General features: G+C 38.7%; 1 protein-coding gene across 5 annotated transcripts in view; it reads left to right on the forward strand.

The window, feature by feature from the left end:
- LOC306886385 (Fanconi anemia group M protein-like) overlaps positions 1 to 15,894 on the forward strand; it is a 59,367-nt gene extending 43,473 nt beyond the window's left edge. For 2 of the 5 annotated variants that reach the window (XM_079443436.1, XM_079443437.1), the window contains exons 15-25: positions 1,408 to 2,232; positions 3,948 to 4,251; positions 4,736 to 4,809; positions 6,328 to 6,399; positions 6,473 to 6,574; positions 7,703 to 7,856; positions 8,406 to 8,512; positions 9,275 to 9,682; positions 11,477 to 11,792; positions 12,725 to 13,016; positions 15,554 to 15,894. In XM_079443436.1, coding sequence (XP_079299562.1) covers positions 1,408 to 2,232; positions 3,948 to 4,251; positions 4,736 to 4,809; positions 6,328 to 6,399; positions 6,473 to 6,574; positions 7,703 to 7,856; positions 8,406 to 8,512; positions 9,275 to 9,682; positions 11,477 to 11,792; positions 12,725 to 13,016; positions 15,554 to 15,665 — 2,766 coding nt within the window. In that variant the 3' untranslated portion in view covers positions 15,666 to 15,894. Of the gene's footprint in view, positions 1 to 1,407; positions 2,233 to 3,947; positions 4,252 to 4,735; positions 4,810 to 6,327; positions 6,400 to 6,472; positions 6,575 to 7,702; positions 7,857 to 8,405; positions 8,513 to 9,274; positions 9,683 to 11,430; positions 11,793 to 12,724; positions 13,055 to 15,553 lie in introns of all 5 variants that reach the window. The other 3 variants (XR_013785624.1, XM_079443438.1, XM_079443439.1) reach the window with 3 other exon arrangements.
- Positions 15,895 to 22,013: the final 6,119 nt, after the last annotated feature.

Below are 22,013 nucleotides of genomic sequence, written 5' to 3' on the forward strand. Positions count from 1 at the left end.
GTTTTTTTTTTTATTTTTTAACCTCATTGGGATTAATTGGAACTCACAATGAAAAACAGGATTTTTGAGAATTGTTAGTTATCTGTTTTTGCAAATGAACCCCTCATATGTTGTGTATATACAAATCTGTATATAGACAATTATATATATATACTTTATTTTATAGTATATTTTATTTGTGTGTGTGTGTGTGTGTGTGTGTGTGTGTGTGTGTGTGTGTTTATATATGTGTGTGTGTGTGTGTGTGTGTGTGAATTATATTTTTACACATTTTAGAAACTATGTATAATTTAATTTATATGTTTGTATTTATGTATATTTATATATATACTTTTGTTTATACATAATTATATTTATAAATGTATTTGTATACAGATGAATTTTTTGTATTTTATATGTAATTATATGCTCATACATAGAGAGACACACACACACACACACACACACACACACACAGTATCTCACAGAAGTGAGTACATCCCTCACATTTTTGTAAATATTTTATTATATCTTTTCACGTGACAACACAGAAGAAATGACACTTTGCTACGTCAATATACGTTTTGTATATATAACTTTAGGTTCTATATTTACTAGGGCTGTCAGTGTAACGCGTTTAATTAGTTAATTATGAAAAAAATGACGCGATTAAAATATTGTAACGCAGTTATCGCACTGGCCCCGCCCCCAGACCTCTACCTCATCTTACATTTCATTCAGTTGACTGTTGATGACAAAATGATGCAGGGCAACTACTCTATAAATGCAGTTATGCCCTAAAATACAAGGTATTGGTGTAAAAATGTCCCTGTATGAGTTTTGTCTCATATTTATATCACACGAGCAGGAGAGCAGTATTACACCAGTGCTGATTTTGTCCTGAATATCACCAGTTTAAATGTGATTTTATACAACAGTTCAGTAAATTAAAAGTTGATATTGTGTTATATTTTAAACACAAAATTGTTTTTGCTCAGTTTTTCAGAGAACATATTACCTTTTAAAGCCATAGCAGACTTGTTACACGTCTCTGAACATCGCAGAGGTGTTTAGTTTCTGAATGAATCTGTGTTTTGAACCAATCGTGTGAATCAATGATTCAAAGCTCCATTCATAAAGAGAGCCGTTTACTTCATTCCTGAACGAATCAAATGAATGAATGACTCAAAGACATTTACCGCCACCTGCTGGCAGATTTAGTTTCTTATTTAGAGTATCATTTCATAAAAAAAAATAATAATAATAAAAACATTAAAGGGATAGTTCACCCGACAAATTTAAATTCTGTCATCGTTTACTCAGCCTCATGCTGTTTCAAACCTTTCTTTAGAGGAACATAAAAGACTGTTTGTAACAAAGCTGTTTTACTTACCAATGACTTTCATTGATGATCTTCTCTCCTCACAGGACGACTGTAGTTTTGAGTCTGATCTGCAGAAAGAGGATGTTGATGGTGGAGGAACAACAAAACCAAACACTGACGAAATCACTCGACGGAAGACTAAACCAAACGCGGCTGATTGTGAGAGGAGACTCATGCATGCTGACCACTGCTTAGATGAAACCCGTGAAGATCAGAGAGGAGAGAACAACAGCAGATCTGTCACATCTGTAGAAAACACAGAGAAGCGTCAGGTCACAGAAGAGCGTTTAAATCAGAGCGCCGGGGACGAGGTGGATCTGATTGATCTGTTAGAAGATCCCTGCAAGAGCTCAGATCTTCAGCACATGTTCTATCAGCCTGAACTCTTTCAGAGCATCAGTCCTAAACGCTGCCGTCACAATCTGGCAACCACAGCTTTTCAGACCATCCTCGCCAACGTCAAAGATCTCCTGTCCAGATCTCCACCCAAGAACTTTGAGTTTAAACTCCCAGAGATCAACACAAACCTCAGCGGTCCACCTAAAGAGTCGTTTCATGATCAGTTTCAAGTGACGTTCAGTCTGGTTGCTGACGAGCCGTCGTTTATTGAAGAGGAGGAGCAGAAACCAGCAGGAGATGCTCTTTCTCCAGGCTGGGACCAGCTGTTTGACGACGCTGAAGAGCCGAAGGAAGACCAGGTGAGCTTGAACGAGAGCATCGACCTGTTCGGAGACGATGAAGCGTTCCTTCAGATGAGCGTTCCTGACGTCCAGACGCCAGACAGACCTGAAGGAAACCATGCTGAGCGGAAGCAGCAGACTCCTGCTGATGGAAGCAGAGGGTCCGAGCAGGGCTTCAGCTGCTCGCAGGTAGGGTTTGACGATAAATAATGATTAAATTCCCCACGGTTAGTATTAACGTTTCATATTTTAATTACAGTTGAGGTCAAAAGTTTACACCCCCCTTTCAGAATCTGCAAAATGTTAATTATTTTACCAAAATATGAGGGATTAGCAGAATGGAGATGTGTATATTTTTCTTATTTTGCTTAAATATCTTTTTTTTTTATTTATTACTGCCCTTCAGAGGCTACAGAAGATAGTTACATGTTTCCCAGAAGACAAAATTAGTTAAATTTACCCTGATCTTCAAATTCATGAAGTTTTCACGCCCCGGCTCTTAATGCATGGATTTTCCTTCTGGAGCATCAGTGAGTGTTTGGATCTTCTGTAATAGCTGCATATGAGTCCTTCAGTTGTCCTCAGTGTGGAAAGATACATCTCAAAATCATACAGTCATTATTGGAAAGGGTTCAAATACACACAAATGCTGGAAAACCAAAGAATTTGTGGGAGCTGAAGGATTTTTCTGAAGAACAGCAGGCAGTTTAACTGTTCAGAACAAACAACTCATGAATAACTATCACTAAACAAAAACACAGCTGTGGATCGTTCAGGGAACAACACAGTATTAAGAATCAAGGGTATGTAAACTTTTGAACGGGGTCATTTTTATAAATTCAACTATTATTTTTTCTTGTGGACTATATGTAAACATCTTTTATGAGAAATATCTTATTCAGGTCAGTACTAAATAAACAATTACATGCATTTGGTATGATCCCTCTTATTTTGGTCAAATAATTTACATTTTGCAGATTCTGAAAGGGGGATGTAAACTTTTGACCTCAACTGTATCATTAAAACCGTATTCGATTACCGTGATTTGAACAACTGAGGATGAATCAATACTATCCAGCATAAAGCAGAGTTTTGAGTAACCGTCTCAGGTGCACACAGCAGCAGAGTCGTGTCGTTTTGAGGGAAAACATGGCGGAAAGCTGGGAGGTTTTAAAAGAGTGCTAAGAGAATTATGCAAATTAATATATGAATGTACCTCTTTGATGGCATTTTGTTTCATCTTCGCTCCATGTAATACCTAATAAAGTAGTGTTTTAATGGCAATGCTGCTTTGTTCACGGAGGTTACGGTAAACGGCTGTAATTCTGCTGCTCCATCAGCGCCACCTGCTGCCAGAGACGGGATTTACAGAGACTTACATTCACATTCAGTCTGTGTGCAGCTTCTGTCTGGACTAAACACAGAAGTTTTTTGACAGGTTGATGAAAAACAAGCTTATGTGGATTCTACACATTTAAACAATTCAGATAAGTTATCTAGAATTATTTATGGAGCAGATAAAATATATATAATCATTTATTACTCAATTAATTAATCATTTTGACTTAACCCTTTTCTTTATTTAAAGGCTGAAATGTAAGGTTTAACATTTTATGAAACCTTTTCAAAGTTTTATTTGAGCATTTCAAACATGTTATTAGATAAACTGGTGTCAGTCATGTTGTCATTTAACATCCAGACATCATTGGTAATGTTATTGTTTTAGTGTTTATGCAAACAAAAAGCCATTTTATTTGTTGTTGATTTTAAATATAAAACTTAGTGAAGTGATTTATGTGTCAGTACTTTTTGAACATTTCCAGCACATTTTAACAATACTGTGATAGTTTTGGTCGTTATAGTTGTGATGAGAAATGTTCATACCGTTACATCTCTGCTCGCAGGACTTCTTCTCTGTCAACTTTGAGCTGGGCTTTGACTCTGAGGAGGAGGAACTGACTGATCCAGGAGCAGCAGACGTCACTGCATCAGCTGTGAAAGCTTCTCTGGTCGGAGGAAACCCGGCACTCTTGAGATCTGAGCGATCGCCGCTGGTCTCAGATCAGTGGAGGACGAGACCCAGCGCTTCCACACCAAACCACACGATCCTGCCTCGTCTGGGCCGAAGAGCAGAAGATCAGCCGCACTCGCGTCCGTCAGCGCTCAGATCCTCACAGAAGACGCCTCAGCGGCGGCCCTCATGCGCAGGTTTACAAGCTTTCCTCATACAGTTACAATATCTGTCCCTGCAGCACAAAAGCAGTCATGAGTAACTCAGGTATATCTGTAGCAATAGCCAACAATACATTGTATGGATCAAAATTATACATTTCTCTTTTATGACAAAAATCATTAGGATATTAAGATCATGTTCCATGTTTCCTACCATAAATATATTAAAATTTAATGTTTGATTAGTAATATGCATTGCTAAGAACTTCATTTGAACAACTTTAAAGGAGATTTTCTCAATATTTAGATTTTTTTGCTCCCTCAGATTCCAGATTTTCAAATATTGTCCGATCATAACAAACCATACATCAATGGAGAGATTATTTACTCAGCTTTCATGCTGATGTAAAAATATCCATTTCTAAAATTTGACCCTTATGACTGGTTTTGTGGTCCATACAGTGATGTTTTGGGACAGACTCTAAGTGTGTGTGTGTGTGTGTGTGTGTGTGTGTTCCAGGCGTGTTGGGCAGTGACAGCGAGGATGAGATGAATCTGAGGACTCATGAAGTCAATCCGGTGTTTTCTCCAGAGGTCAGATTTGCCGTGTGACTCGAGCTTTGTTTCCATCCAAATTTTGGAATATCACATAAAAATTTAAAAACCTGGATGTAAACATGCAATCAATTGAGGTGGATCATTTTTTATTTAATAAAAAAAACATGCTCTTAAACTGATGGAAACAAATTTACCAAATACGTCTTTATTTTTAGATTTTGTATATATTAATGTAATTTTACTTAGTTGTTGTAATTGTGTAATGTATTTTTGTCTTTATTAATTTTTTTATGTCTATATAGTTTTCATTATTACTGAAACTGTTAACCTAAAAAAAGTTAAACCAAATTAACAGTCAGAATAATTACATTACACCATATAAAAATGAGATTGCTACAATTTTTACAGATTTAACTGATTTTGATGATGAACATAAATCTACATCTGCATCCTAACTCAAGCTACTATCAGATGTGTATTTCTAAGAGACAAAAACATGTTATATTATTAATATTATCAGGCAACAAACCTGTTTCTTGATTTGAAACAATATTACTCATTAGAACATGCAGAACTAAAAAAATATTTTTCTCTATTAAGATATTTATTTTGTTAAGGAAAAGTGACTGGAAAAGTGTAAAGAATTCAAAAACGACCATAAAGACCATAAAGAAAATGTTATAAACCATAATTAACCGTCTGGTTTTTACAACTTTCACATTGGAGCAAAAATCTGCCTTTAAACTTGAAAGAAATTAAAATTTGACATTTATCGTGATAATTATCGATATCAACTCATAAGAAAAAAAATGATTGTAATGTGATCGCCAGTTTCCCAGGAAGTGACCGTTTTGTTCTCTTGAACACATGAGATGGAAACAATTTTATTCAATGTTTTATGCAATATTCCAAATTAAATATGCAACTATAGATGGAAACAGCAAGTTTTTTTTAGATTCAGAAGTGATGGCAAACACACATGTAGTACTGAATGCTTCAAGTGTTTGAGTGTTTTTGTGTGTGTGTGTGTTTCTCTGTGTGTGTGTGTGTTTCTCTGTGTGTGTGTGTGTGTTTCTCTGTGTGTGTGTTTCTCTGTGTGTGTGTGTGTGTTTCTCTGTGTGTGTGTTTCTCTGTGTTTCTCTCTGTGTGTGTGTGTGTGTGTTTCTCTGTGTGTGTGTGTGTGTGTGTGTGTGTGTGTGTGTGTGTGTGTTTCTCTGTGTGTGTGTGTGTGTGTGTTTCTCTGTGTGTTTCTCTGTGTGTTTCTCTGTGTGTGTGTGTGTGTGTGTGTGTGTGTTTCTCTGTGTGTTTCTCTGTGTGTGTGTGTGTGTGTGTGTGTGTGTTTGTGTGTGTGTTTGTGTGTGTGTTTGTGTGTGTGTGCGTGTGTGTGTGCGTGTGTGTGTGCGTGTGTGTGTGTGTGTGTGTGTGTGTGTGTTTCTCTGTGTGTGTTTCTCTGTGTGTGTGCGTGTGTGTGTGTGTGTGTGTGTGTGTTTCTGTGTGTGTGTGTGTGTGTGTGTGTGTGTGTGTGTGTGTGTGTGTGTGTGTGTGTTCCTGCAGCAGTCAAAGATCAGCAGTGATGTTGATTCTCCTGTTCAAGCTCGTCGGAAACGTGCGGCTGCGTTAAACACGGTACGGCTGCTCACACTGCATGTGTTCGCTGTGCTTTAGCCATCGATTCATTTACTCTCTGTCTGTTCTTCAGTCTGAGGACAGTGATGGAGATCTGCTGTCAGATGATGATTTTCAGGACGTCTCCCTTCGTCAGCCTAGAGCCGTGGAGCCGCATCACGTCAGGAAGCCTCATGTACGTCAAGTCAAGTCACCTTTATTTATATTAGCGCTTTTTACAATATAGATTGTGTTAAAGCAGCTTTACAGTATTAAACAGGGAAATAGTTTTCCGTTCTCCTCTGACCAGAATAGACCAGCAGTTTAATTCTAGGCTGCAGCAAAGTCAGATTGTGCAGAGGACTGGTTCCTGTGGTCTTGTCCCGATGGCCGTCTTGGAGACAGGGTCTTCACTGGGGGTCAGTCTCTGGGGTCATCTAGATGTCCTGCTGTAGAGGTCATCTCTAGGAGCTGATCCACCATCTGATCTGGATACAGTCTGGATCTGGGTGGCTACGGTGACCTCGGAATAAGAAAGAAACAGACTAATATTAGCGTAGATGCCATTCTTCTAACGATGTAACGAGTACATCAGGTGTTTTGGGAAGTGTTCCTGGTTCCGGTTGATCTAATTAATGCAGCCTAACAATCATTTAACAGATTTGAATAATAGAAGTGTATTAGTGTGTTATGTGTAAGACAGGTTAAAGAGATGGGTCTTTAATCTAGATTTAAACTGACAGAGGATGTCTGCTTCCAGAACAGTGTTAGGTAGATTGTTCCAGAGTTTGGGAGCTAAATAGAAGAACGATCTGCCGTCCGCAGTTGATTTTGATATTCTAGGTATTATCAAATGGCCAGAGTTTTGAGATCGCAGCGGACGTGAAGGACTATAATGTGATAAGAGCTCGCTCAAGTACTGAGGAGCCAAACCATTCAGGGCTTTATAGGTAATTAGCAAGATCTTAAGATCTATCCGATGTTTAATAGGGAGCCAGTGCAGTGTTGACAGAACCGGGCTAATGTGGTCATACTTCCTGGTTCTAGTAAGAACTCTAGCTGATGCATTTTAAACCAGCTGGAGTTTATTAAACGTGCAGAGCAACCACCCAATAAAGCATTACTATAATCTAACCTCGAGGTCATGAATGCATGAATTAATGTTTCTGCATTTGACATTGAGAGCATAGGTCGTAATTTAGATATATTTTTAAGATGGAAAAATGCGGTTTTACAAATGCAAATACGTCACATGATCAAAACATACGGACAGAGCACCAGGTCTTTGATTATCGTCTCACGCGTCGTTTCTTGTGTCTTCTAGAAGGTCCGCCGCAAGGCACGGCAGTTTCTGGATGAGGAGGCCGAGCTCTCTGAAGATGAAGATGTTTCCTCAGATGAAGATGAAGGAGATGAACAGAACCACTCGCTGCAGGGGTTTGTGGTGAACACGACTCAGTGCTCTCAGGGTCTGAACGGTGAGATTCACTGCTTCTCCATCTGAACCTCCACTGCCACAAACACCACCACCATATTCAACAAGGATGCATTAAACTGATCAAAAGTGCAATAAAAACATTTATGATGTTAAAGATTTCTGTTTCAAATAAATGCTGTTCTTTTGAACTTTCTGCTCATCTGTGAATCCTGAAAAATAAAATCTATCACAGTTTCCACAAAAATATTGAGCAGCACAACTGTGTTCAACATTGATAATAATCAGAAATGTTTGTTGAGCAGTAAATCAGTATATTATTATGATTTCTGAAGATCATGTGACACTGAAGACTGGAGTAATGATGCTCAATAATCACAGAAATAAATTACAGTTTAACACATATTCACATAGAAAACAGCTGTTTTACATTAGAATAATATTTCACTGTTTTAATGGGGGGGGGGGGGGGGGGGTTATCAAATAAATGCAGTCTTGGTGAACATTAATAAAACATTAAAAAATCTGACCGACCCCAAACTTTGGAATGTTTTTCATCTCTCCCTGTAATAAATGTGCTTCTCATCGTCAGACTCTGAGATGCAGGCTTTCTATCTGAAGTCTGTGAGGAGTCCAGCGCTGCAGAACCGGGTTCGAATGACGTATAAACCCAAACATAACGTGGATATCTTCTCACAGGTGAGCAGGAGTCGCGAAATTGAAGATCTTGAGACTCTCAAACATCAGCTGTTGAAAACACATCATGACAATCATCCTATCAACGATAATAATCAATAATCAACGATTCGAATTTAACTTACTGTATGCGCAAAACTGGAATATAGCATAAACCATTTACGAATAAGGCACCGTTTCCATCCAACGAGTCAAAGAGAACACAATCATCACTTCCTGAAACACTGGCACTATGCATCACTAAGAACAGTAGTTGAAGCCACTGAATATAATAATGTTCATATCTGATGAATGACTTGCGTCTCAGAGCGAGCAGATAAACACAATAAATACTGTCACTGCTTTCTGAGGCGGATGCTGATGTTTGGGAACGCAGTCGTTTAACACAATTATACAGACTTTGCTCAGGCATTTCAGAACGACCCAAACAACATTTCAGATGCTGTGAACGAGATCGATCCGCTGGTTACTCAGTTATCCTGTCTCTCACATGACTTTTGATGCGCATGAAGGAATTTATTCAGAGTTTTCATCATAGTTTATGTGCATTTTGTCTTATCGGATAAAAAGTTTATCCTACTCAGTTGTGCACATAAGTTTTTTTTATATGCGCATTTTTAAAATGAATGCACATCTCAGTGTTTCCGTCCAGCGTTTTTTTTTTTTATGTGATATTCTAAGATGCACATAAAAATAGATGGATGGAAACATAGCTATTGAGTCAGTTTTAATCGAGACTCTGTGTTTGTGCTGCCGGTGCTTCAGATCCCAGAACAGGACGAGACGTACGGCGAGGACAGCTTTGTGGTCAATGGGAGTGAGGATGAGGAGGATGAGAACGAAGGTGATGAAGAGCCTGTGGAGGTGATCCATGAAGACTCGTACGTCGACGGGAGGAAACAGTACGCCACGCGCCGCAGAGTCCAGATCCGAGCGGAGAACGGAGGAATCCAGTCAGAGAGGAACGGGAAGAGCAAGCGCTCGCGGATCATCCGGCTCCAGGACTCCAGCGAGGAGGAGGAGGAAGAGGAAGAGCAGACAGACTCTGTGTTTAATGTACCACAGTGTCTCCAGAGCGTCTCCAGACCGACGGAGCGAGACGACAGGAAGCGGCAGAGACTCAGCGATCAGGCGGCGCTGTCAGACGAGCTCGACTTCCTCCCGGAGAAACCGGTGAGAATCACATGATCTCACAGCAGCTCTGTTCCCAGATCAGTGTGTTGAATTAAAGGTGTAACGAGGTGTAACCTAACTAGGGCTGGGCGATATGGAAAAATATCATCTTTTATTTCTTTTTTTATTTTATTTTTTCTTAGAATGTGTGTCCAATTCAAGATAACAATTTTGATATTTTCACATTTTACTAGTCAACAAAACATAATTACAACATGATTCAAATAACTTTCTCTTTCATATGTGACCCTGGACCACAAAACCAGTCTTAAGGGTCAATTTTTCAAAATTGAGATTTTTACATCATCATGAAATCTGAATAAATAATCTCTCCATTGATGTATGGTTTGTTATGATAGGACAATATTTGTCTGAGATACAACTATTAGAAAATCTGGAATCTGAGGGAGCAAAAAAATCTAAATATTGAGAAAATCTCCTTTAAAGTTGTTCAAATGAAGTTCTTAGCAATGCATATTACTAATCAAAAATGAAGTTCTGATATATTTACGGTAGGAAATTTACTAAACTTCATGGAACATGATCTTAATATCCTAATGATTTTTGTCATAAAAGAGAAATGTATAATTATGATCCATACAATGTATTGTTGTCTATTGCTACAGATATACCTGTGTTACTCATGACTGCTTCTGTGCTGCAGGGACACAGATGTTTATGAAAAAAAAAGGAAGTTCTGTTCCAAGTGCAGCACATATGAAGTTCAATGTAAAACAAATTCACTTCTTAAATATCTTTGCAGAAAAGATGAAAGCATGAAGGCAAAAATTGTACAAACTTGTCTTAAACATATCATATCCACAAACATATTGTTTAGAAATAATAACAAATTGCCCAGCCCTATGACTAGTGATACGATGTATTGATGCAATACGTTAAAAATATTGATATGTATTTTTCAGATGCAGTTTTGACGCTCTGTTAGCCACTTCTGCATCATCAAGCTGTCATCAAATAATTCATATCTTTATTATATCTATATATTTATGTATAGATTAAAGAGGAGACTGAAAGACCTTCTTAACATCGTCGTTTCATAAACCAATGATGAGCTTCATCAGATGATATTATTTAAGGAAACTAAAGTGCTTTTTTGTGAATGTCACAGCTGGGACACAGGATTTGTAGTTTTCAGAGAGTTCCTTTTTAATGATAAACTGATAGTTCACCCAAAAATAAAACCAAACAGTTGATGGTAGCCATTGACTTTCATAGTATTTTTTCCATATTATGAAAGTCAATGGCTGCCGTCAACTGGTTCCCAACATTCTTCAAAATATTATCCTTTATGTTCAACAGAAGAAACTCGTACAGGTTTGGAACAACTTGAGGAAGAGTAAATGATGACAGAATATTCATTTTTGAGTGAACTATTCCTTTATTGTGTTGTAATATTAATATATCCACAGAACCCTGGATCTAATCAAATCACAATCATATCACAGCATTCTCTGAGGTATCAGCTGCTATATCGTATCGCTGGGTAACAGAATTGATGTAAAATCAACTCACATTTATTTCTAAAATAAATTTATACAATACAGATCATTTCAAAGCAGCTTCACAGAAATAAACAAGACAATATCAGTGTTTTCAGTTTCAGCTGTAAAGCAGCTCTACAGAAGATAGTCATAATTCAGATCCAGTTTTGAGCTCGTCTGATAGTGTCAGTGCAGTTAAATCAGGAATATTAATGGTCTTTTAAACCCCAGCTGATTTGCACACAGTTCAAGCGCTGCTGGTGTCTGATGGGTGCTGTGTTCCCGTCTGCAGGGGACTGCAGTGACTGCGCAGACGCAGATCCCGCCGGCCGCAGACGCTTCTCTGAGAGTGCTAGTGGACAGCCGCTGCATCAGCGGGGGGTCAGAGGTCGTGTCCCGTCTGCGTCTGCGACACGGCCTGCAGGTTCACGTCTGCTCTCTGATCAGCTCAGACTTCATCGTGAGCAACCGCATGGCGGTGGAGCGGCAGAGCGAGTCCGAGCTCACCGGCGTCCAGAACCGCAAACGGCTGCAGGACCGAATGCAGCGGCTGCAGGCGACGTTCGAGCGCGTGTGTCTGATCATCGAGAGAGACCGCGCCAAACCCGGTGAGAACCAACATCCTTACACCATCAGAAGCACTTAAAGCATGAAATAACTTCAATCTCTATTTTATAAATGCATGTTTTTGAAATCATGAGAGCTTATTGTGAAAGTTTCATACATGCATGTTTAGTTTTTTGTTTTTAATCAAAATGTCATAACAATGCAATGTCAGGTTTCTCTCTGGCGATGTGTGCAGTTATTCTCCAATCATTTAGTGCTTTTAAATGCCGGCCCTTTCTTACAATCCAATGCAAACTCTCATTCAGATTCACGAATGCCACACACACACATCTCAACTGATGCACAAACCATATCCCGCTTCACATTTTCTCCTCTTTTGTTAATCTGTTACATTCTGCTGTACATCACAATATAGAAAAAAAATCTTACTCTAATTCCTTTACGTTGTAACATTAAATGACCAATGAAATGAGAGAAAACATCACACACAGTCTCTCCACTGCAGTGAATGGGTGCCGTCAGAATGAGAGTCCAAACAGCTGATAAAAACATCACAATAATCCACACCACTCCAGTCCATCAGTTAACATCTGGAGAAGACCAAAGCTGAAACTAAATACTAATAACTAAAATACATAGTCCATAATCCATAATAACTCTTCCTCCAGTGAAAAAAAGTGTTCTGGTCTGAATCAGGAGAGAAATCTGCACAGATCAAGCAGCGTTTACAAGACAAAACAGATCTAAACAAATATGTGTCTGGATTTTGATGCACTTTTTCACTGGAGGAAGAGTTATTATGGATTATGGACTTGTATTTTAGACAAAAACGTCTCAGTGATGATTTGTTTTATATAAACACAGCTTTTGGCTTAAAACAGACAGTTTCATCTTTGTTTCTTTGGACTGTCTGAGTGTTTCAGTGTGGTTTGAATGTGGTCAGGTGACGTCAGTATCTGTCTGTGGTTCTCAGGCGAGACGGTGCGAGTGTTTCAGCGCAGCCGCTGTTACGACGGGACGCTGGCGGCGCTGGTGAAGGCCGGCGTGAGGCTGCTGGTCAGCAACGGTCCAGATGACACCGCCGCTCTACTGGCCGAGCTCGCACAGGTGGAGCAGAGGAAAGGTCAGGCCATCGGCGTGCCCCTAGAGGTCAAAGGTCACCGGCAGCAGGCTCTCCAGTTCTACCTGACGCTGCCTCACGTGAGCTACGTCAGCGCGCTGAACATGTGCCATCACTTCAGCTCCGTCAGTCACATGATCAACAGGTGCGCTCATCCACACCTGACGCTCAAACAGTGAAGCTGTGAGTTTTAAATCAGAATCAGCGATTTTACCCCTCGTTGCTGAGAAATATAGTGTAGCGATTCAGGATTCAGTATCGCTATTAATAAAAGTCAGCCTTGACAGCAAGTTTCTGAATGTTTCTGTGCGCAAACTCAGATCTCTGTGCGTTAATAAAAGCAGCTTATTAATATAGAATTATTAAACTGACTTTAAACGGTTTTAATGCACACCTGCATATATATATATATATATATATATATATATATATATATATATATATACATACAGTGCCCTCCATAAGTATTGTAACAGTAAAGACAAAATTGCTCTGTTGGCTGTGGAGTCAAGACATTTACAAATATGACTAAAAGATGAATATGAGACAAAACTACAGAATGTCACATTTTATTATTAGCCGTTTCAACATATATATGTTTTACCAAATAAAAAGAACAGCACTTTTAGAGTTCATCCCACTCATTGATGTGAGCATAAGTATTGGGACAGTTGAACATAAGGCAGATATAAAAGATTAAAAGCTATTATTTAGTTGCAGATCTCTTGCACACAATCACAGCAGTGAGTCTGGGACCCATAGACATCACCAGACTCTTGCTCTCATCCTTTGAAATACTTTTCCCAGCCTTTAATGCAGACAATTCCAATTGTTGCTTGTTTTGGGGAGTTTCTGCCTTTACTCTCCTCTTCAGCTGCTGAAATTCATGTTCAATCAGATTTAAATCTGGAGATTGACTTGGGCAATCTAACACTTTCCAGTTCTTTGCTCTTATAAACTCCTTGACTGAACTGCAGGGTGTTTTGGGTCATTGTCCTGATGCAATATGAAGCACTTCCCAATGAATCTGGTGGCATTTTCTTGAATATTGGTAGGCAAGATGGTTTTGTACCCTTCCAAATTCATTCTGCTACTGTCATCATACATTAAGTCATCAGTAAAGTTGAGAGGGCCTGTTCCAGAGACAGCCATGCATGCCCATGCCATGACACCACCTCCACCATGCTTTACAGATGAGGCTGTATGCTTGGGATCATTGCAGTTCCCTTTTTTTCTCCACATTTTTGCTTCCCATCCCTTAGATAAAGGTTCATCTTTGTCTCATCGGTCCATAAACACAGTTCCGAAACTCTTCTGGCTCACCTTTGTGCTTTTTTGCAAACTCTAATCTTGTCTTTCTATGTTTGGTGCTGGTCAGAGGTTTGCATCTTGCTGTGTAGCATCTGTAATTCTGTGTCAAAGTCTCCTGAGGACAGTAGATTGTCAGAGCATCACCCCAGCTTTCTGGAAGTTGTTGCTGATTTTACAGACATGTCTTTTAGGGTTCATTTTCACAGCTTTTATGATTTGTCTGTCATCAACTACTGTTGTTTTCTCAGCCGATCAGGTAGTTGTTAGTTGCTGGTGGTTTCCAAACTCTTGATTTCTCCTTGCCCTTTGTTTTTGCTAGAGCTCTAACTGACTTCCTCTTTTCTTTTAGCATCCAAATTGCTTGCTTTTCTCTCAAAGTCAGCTCCCTCGTCTTCATCCTGGTTTGTGTGTCATCATCGAATGCAAGATTCAGAATACAGAAGTAATGGATATAACTGATACGACACATTCCCTGCTTTTAATATCTGAAGAATTAATGCAACAGGACACAGCTGATCACTTAGAAAGACCTGTGAGGCAACTGCTCCTATACTTATGCTCACATCAGATAGAGGGATGAACTCTAAAAGTGCTGAACTTCTTAGCTGATAAAACATGTATGTGTTGAAACGGCTAATAATAAAATATGACATTCTGTAGTTTTGTCTCATATTCATCTTTTAGTCATATTTGTAAATGTCTTGACTCCACAGCCAACAGAGTTATTTTGTCTTTACTGTTACAATACTTATGGAGGGCACTGTGTATATATTAATGCTGTCAAATGATTAATCGCATCCAAAATAAAGGTTTTTGTTTACATATATATGTATGTGTAATGTATATATTTATTATATATAAATACACACATAGTATATATTTTGAAAATATTTACATTTATACATTTATATTCTTATATTTTATATTATATATAAATATATTTAATCTATAAACATAACATTTTTTTATATATTTGTAGCAATAGACAGCAATACATTGTATGGATCAAAATTATACATTTCTCTTTTATGACAAAAATCATTAGGATATTAAGATCATGTTCCATGAAGATATTTAGTACATTTCCTACCGTAAATATATCAAAACTTCATTTTTGATTAGTAATATGCATTGCTAAGAACTTCATTTGAACAACTTTAAAGGAGATTTTCTCAATATTTAGATTTTTTTGCTCCCTCAGATTCCAGATTTTCTAATAGTTGTATCTCAGACAAATATTGTCCTATCATAACAAACCATACATCAATGGAGAGATTATTTATTCAGCTTCAGATGATGTATAAATACATAAATGGCCCCTTATATCCAGTGTTCAGGTGTTGATGTGATTGAGTGTCTGTTGTGTTTCAGTTCAGTGGAGGAGCTGCAGGCGTCTGCGCTCATGAGCCGCTCCAGAGCCGAGGACGTTTACCGCTGTCTGCGCTACAGCTGCGATTCTGCGCTCATGACTAACCAGCTCTAACTTATACTCAGCACTTTAATGCATTATGAAATATGGATTTATTTTTATGAATAATCAGGATTATATCGTCCGTTTATGTGACGTAATTGTTTTCTGTTTAGGAAGGTTCTGCACATCAGATTATGAATGTTGCCGTTACGGTAATTCAGAAGTATTTAAGTTTAAAGGTAATAGAGACTCTGTGTGAGCAGGAACTACTTTGAGAATAAAAGAGCTTCATCGTTTTAATAATCGCTCGTCTGTTTTCTCCTTCGGTGTGTTTGAGATCATCAGGTTTGTGTGTGGTTTTGAGCCACTAGAGGCCGCTCTTCATCACGGCTCTGATCTTCCTCTCCATCATATATCTGTCAGTAATCAGCTGATAATGGTTGGAAATTAGTTTGCTGTGTTTGTTCTTGTCCTCTTAGGTTTTGTTTTTGTCATAATGCTGGCATAAACTACTCTACAACACTGTTGACAGAGCTGGCAGTCACAGATTTCAAAGAAAGTTGTGCCGTGCATGATGGACACAGACTAGTTTTTTTAACCTCAGACTACAATTCTTAGCAGTTTGAAGATATTTAGAGCTGATGTTGTCACATGTCAAAGATTTTAATGCTCTGCTCAGTGCATTTGATTATTGTATGAAAAAAGGCCGGCATTGACTGAATTCCAAACACAAACTCGCAGAAACATGCGTATTCTTGCTTAGCATGACATGACGGATGAAAACGGTCTAAAATGTGTCTGATATCCTCCGGCTATGTGGAGGCTAAAAAGTCAGAGTCTGTGTCTATCATACACAATGCAATTTTATATGAAATATATCAACTTAAATATGTAATTTAGTGAATAATGGCCAGTTTTTCTCTAATCATTTACAGAGCTGGCAAGTTTGTGATTCGTAGTGTCTTGAGCTCAGTCTGGACATGCATTCATGAGTGTTTGTGGGTTAATCTTCAGACAGTTCACCCTTTAAATGCTCTACATTTTGTGAGACACATATTCCTGAATGTGTTTCCATATTTATTGAATGTTGAAAGAAGGTGTGTGTGTGTGTGTTGTGTGTGTGTGTGTGACGCATGTTTCCTTGAGCTTCATGAATCAAAAACACTGATGATCAGTCAACAATAATCTGTCTATGAATTGTGTGTGTGTGTGTGTGTGTGTGTGTGTGTGTGTGTGTGTTTGTTTGTGGGTGTGTTTGGGTGTGTGTGTGTGTGTTTGGGTGTGTGTGTGTGTGTTTGGGTGGGTGTGTGTGTGTGTGTGTGTGTGTGTGTGTGTGTGTTTGTTTGTTTGTGGGTGTGGGTGTTTGTTTGTTTGTGGGTGTGTTTGGGTGTGTGTTTGGGTGTGTGTGTGTGTGTTTGGGTGGGTGTGTGTGTGTGTGTGTTATACATTAATAAATCAAGTGCGTGCACTCTGTGTGTGATTTGATGATATAGCCTACTTGATAATGTCATATCACACATCATTACAACAACACTTACCCTATAATTAGTAATTAGTAGTATTATGTACATTCTACTAAATAATAGTAATATAGCCTATTTCTGGCACACGGTCTTTAATAGGCTGTTAAACTGAACTTTTATTTTGACGGGTTGCCGTGAATACTTCTAAAGTTCTGTGTGTGTATGATATGAGCTAGTTTTACTCAAATTAAATGGTAAAATGCTGGTAAAGTGCTTTCAGATCAGTTCTGGAGATATTGTTGATGTATTTATGTCCTCATTGAGACGCAGACGCTGAAATCACCGCGAGCGCCACATTAGTAAACACAACCGCACGTGCAGCACATTCACTCAGAGACGCGCAGAACATGCAGGATTCATATTTAAATCCACTTTTGCAGCTTAATATTTACAGATACTAGTCCATATCGCGATTTGATTTGTGTAATGACCTACTTTTGATTAATTCATCCAAACTTTGACAGATTCCGTGCCATTCCGCGTTAAACTGTAAATTCCGTGTTTATGACTGGATTCCGTGGCGTTCTCTGCATCGCGGAGATCATAGATCCCTACAGATAGCGCTCCTGCTGTGTTCTTTAACAACCAGAGCAGTCATCTTTCTATTCACTTCACTTGTGCTATTTAACCAGAGCGAAGGAGACGAGTGCGGTCACGTGTGGTGCTTGTGCACGCGCCTCTGGAGAGAAGCTCGGCTAGTATCGGTGTCATAGGCGTAATTTACGGGTGGGACGGGTGGGACATGTCCCCACCACTTTTTACCAGGCTCGATATTGTCCCCACCACTTTTAAAAAGTAACTGAAAAATAGATTGCGTAAGGTATGTATTAAAGGAAAAGCACCATCTACAAATCGTCACTCTTCATAATCTAATTCATTCATTTAACAATTTTTTTCCGCCGGTCAGAAGCTTTTCAACGTCCTCAAAGATGAATATTAAGTCTCGTTGTGAAACTATCGCGAGATACGCGATATGCGTCATGGGATATGTAGTTTCCTTTCCCTATAATTAATTAGTCTACAGATCCTGTACCTCTTTTAAAATTTATTTGTAGTCTACAATGTTAATACTGTATTTTAGTCTTAAGGTCTCTGCACACTGAGTTTTTTCGCATTCGCAATCTTAAAAATTCGTCACGCACAGAGACCTTGCACACTGAGTCCAATGCGTTTTAATTAATCCGTTGCGAAAGAATTCGCAAAACTATACAAAATGTCTTCAAGCAGCGAGGATGATTTTGTTGGCCTCTCCCTTTTTAAAAAAAGAAAAAGAAAAAGGAAATATTGGGTCCATCCAATCCTTAGATTGCGCAGAGAGGAAGGAGAGTTCCACCTCCTTATCAAAGAGCTGCGGGATTATCCCGAGAGATTCAAAGTTTATTTCAGGATGTCAGTGCCTCAGTTTGATACTTTGCTAGCGATACTGAATCCACATATTAAAAAGAAGACCACCAATTTCCGTGAACCAATTTATCCTGAACAGAGACTGTCTGAGGTATGGATACACACACAGACACACACACACACACACCCCGAACTGCGGCATCGGAAAGGTGCGCGCCAGGCATAAAAAAATAGGCAACAGCAGTTCTTTATATTCTGTATCTTTGTATTCCGCAATTTGTTTGTCATAAAGTGCTCTGTGCTGCAAGACGAAGTGTATTAATTTGTCTGACACCATTTTGGATTTTGGCTTTCGCTTGTACGGTGGCTCTGAATGGTCAAAACACCTTCTCAAAGCATCTCAAAATGCTTTATACGGATGCGAAAAACGCAAAAAATCGAACCCGATCCGATTTTTTTTTGACGGACGACAATTTCGGAGGCAGTGTGCAAACGTGATTGACAACGTGAGTTCGTATTTATTTTTCAACGTGCGAAAATTTCGGACGAAAAATTCGGACTCAGTGTGTAATGGCCTTTACTGTGCGTGGCTGCTTCACTAAAAAGCTTCTTATATCACTTCCACACTTTCTTTTGGACATTTTGTTGATGTTTTAACACTTATGCTATAGGTAGCAACATTTACCGTTAACTAGCCTTTACATGTGGGGTGGGGGAGGAAAAAATAGAGCTTTTATAAAAACGTCATAAAAAAAAGATTCGTCAAAACGTTTCATTTATTTAATTATTTAATTAATAAAGGTAGTTTAACTATTTCAAACACAAATGAACTCTCATTCATGTTTTACACAAGGTTTTGCGTAGTTCAGGATTGGTTAAATTATTTGATTGGATGAGGAAACATTTTGTGGGCTTGTCTTGACTCTTGACGTAATGTTGATTCTTCGTTCAGCGCGTGCATTGATCACACCTACTTTTAGCAAGTTGTCCTTTTAGCAAGTTGTTCCACATTGTGAATGTTACGTTTGCTTTTGCTTTGGATGTTTATAGACATATTTGTGAATGTGATGCATGTGTGGAAATTAAGTGCATTCCCAACTCTGAACTCAGTCCCCAAGTAAATTCGGTTATTAAATAAACAAATAGCAAAACGTTTTGTGCGGTGTCCCCACCACTTTTCAAAGTAAAGTTACGCCACTGATCGGTGTATCCATACTTCGGGAAATTAATATTGGTACCGTTCAGATATTTCAGTATCGATATTTATCGAAATATCCATATTTTTGACAACACTACTCCCCACAACAAAGCTTCCAAAACCTGCTTCTCTCAGTAATGCCACAGAAAAACCATTCTTGGTTCCCCAAAGAACCTTTCGGTGATCAGTTCTTAAAATAATCATTTTCCTTAATCTTTAAAATAGCATATTACAAATCTAAAGCACCTTTTTCATCTATTAAAAAGCTCTTTTGTACAAGGGAAAATGATTCTATGGATGTTAAAGGTCCTTCATGGAACCAGCAGTAAGAACTGTTTTTGGTGTCACTAACCAGGATTAAACAAACACGGAAAATGATCTGCCAGTGCGGTAACATATTCTTAAAACAAGACCATTTTACTTGCATTTAATTTAGTTTTTCCCCTAGAAACAAGGCTAAATATCTTGTCATTTTGCTTGCTAAGTAAACGTGTCTTAATTTAAGTCTACTTACACTTAGTGCAAATTGCCCAACTTTTGGCAGAGACTATTAACAGTAACTCAGCCCACCAACGTGTGAGGGACGGTCAAGATTATTAAAAACGGCTTTAAATCATGAGATCCAGCGGCGCAGATGGAGAAGCGCATGCTGTTTGACGCTAGACCTGGGTTCGAACCCGCGTTTTGCCGAACTTTTTTTCTCCTTTTTCAAATCTCATATCACATCGTAAAAGCATTTATTGTCAATAAAAATGAAAGAATAAAGTTGAAAATAAAGTATTGGGTAGGGTTAGGGTAGGTCTCCGGAGGGCTTTATTGTACCAATAAGGTGGCATCCATTTAATAATTTGAATTAAAATTATTAATTTACACTCAATACGTTATTAATGCATACTGTTAAATAATGTAATACAATACTGAAGTGCAGACAATTGCCACTATTTTGCGAGTAGTAGAAAGTCCTGCTAATTTCACTTGGTGTAAATAGAATCCATTACTATTTGAATTTAAGAAAAAATGAGTGCAATTTCAGCTTTAATCAGTCCGTGCCCAGGACACCTCTGCTCAGGATCCGTCCCTGCCTGGATGTTGAGGGTTCTTCATGGAAACACCAATACACTGCAAAAAAAAGATTCTCTTCCTTAGTATTTTTGTTTTGTTTTCTAGTATAAATTCTGGAATTAAGATGCGTTTACTTGACAATATGACTCAAGATATCTTGTCGTTTTCTGAAAATATCATCAACATTTTGTTAGTTTTTGCCTCAAACAAGTAAAATATCTGCTAATGGAGTAAGAAAAATCATCTTGTTTAGCCTTGGAATTAAGATTATTTTTCTTACTCCATTGGAAGATATTTTACTAGTTTGAAGCAAAAACTAACAAAATGTTGATGATATTTTCAGAAAACGACAAGATATCTTGAGTCATCTTGTCAAGTAAACGCATCTTAATTCCAGAATTTGCAGATATTTATACTAGAAAACAAGACAAAAATACTAAGGAAGGAAATCATTTTTTTGCAGTGTGAAGAGCCTTTATTTTTAAGAGTGTAGAAGAACCATTTTTGGTTCCTTGAACCTTTCAGTCAGTATTTCTGCTGAGTTTTACTGGTTTGGTCAAACCGGACGTACCTTGACCGTATCAGACGGATGTCCGACCAGCACACCTGCGGCACCTGAAACAGGAACGACTGAGAGTGAGTTTAAGACACGTGTCGGGCCGGCGGAGCTGCTATGTGTTTGAGATACGAGTCTGAGGTCAGCTCTTCAGCCTTGACCCGTGCGAGTGAAAGACACCTGCGTCATTCATGCATGAGGCAAGAGCTGTTTGACCAATCGACGTGAACCTCATACAATCATCATCTGCTGACTGCAAAACTCTCTGATTTATTTATTTTCTAGTCGATATACCAGGACTAGAAAATAGTCCTGGTATATCGTTCAAATATAATCAAACAATATGCGCTATAAATAATTATTAATAAAACTCTTTCTGTATTCGGGATCTGATTGGCTGAGCGGGGTTTACAGCAGCAGACTAACAGCGAATCATCGGTGTTTGTGTAACACGTGACTCTTCATCATCCTCCTCATCGTCAGTGGAGAGCGCCGCTCAGCGGTCACCGCAGGGACACAAACACGGTCTGACACCGGCACCGGAGGCTCGGTATCTGATACAGATCTCTCAGAGAGCATCACCGCTGCTTCACGCGCCAACGATCATTCGGAACCAGCAATCCTGAAAACTCTCTATTCAGGGACCATAGAAAGTGTACTGACTGAGTGCATCTCAGTGTGGTATGGAAACAGCTCCAATCAGGACTGCAAAGCACTACAGAGAGTTGTGCGCTTAG

This window comes from Barbus barbus, assembly GCF_936440315.1.
Source record: "Barbus barbus genome assembly, chromosome: 20".
Classification (NCBI taxonomy): Eukaryota; Metazoa; Chordata; class Actinopteri; order Cypriniformes; family Cyprinidae; genus Barbus; species Barbus barbus.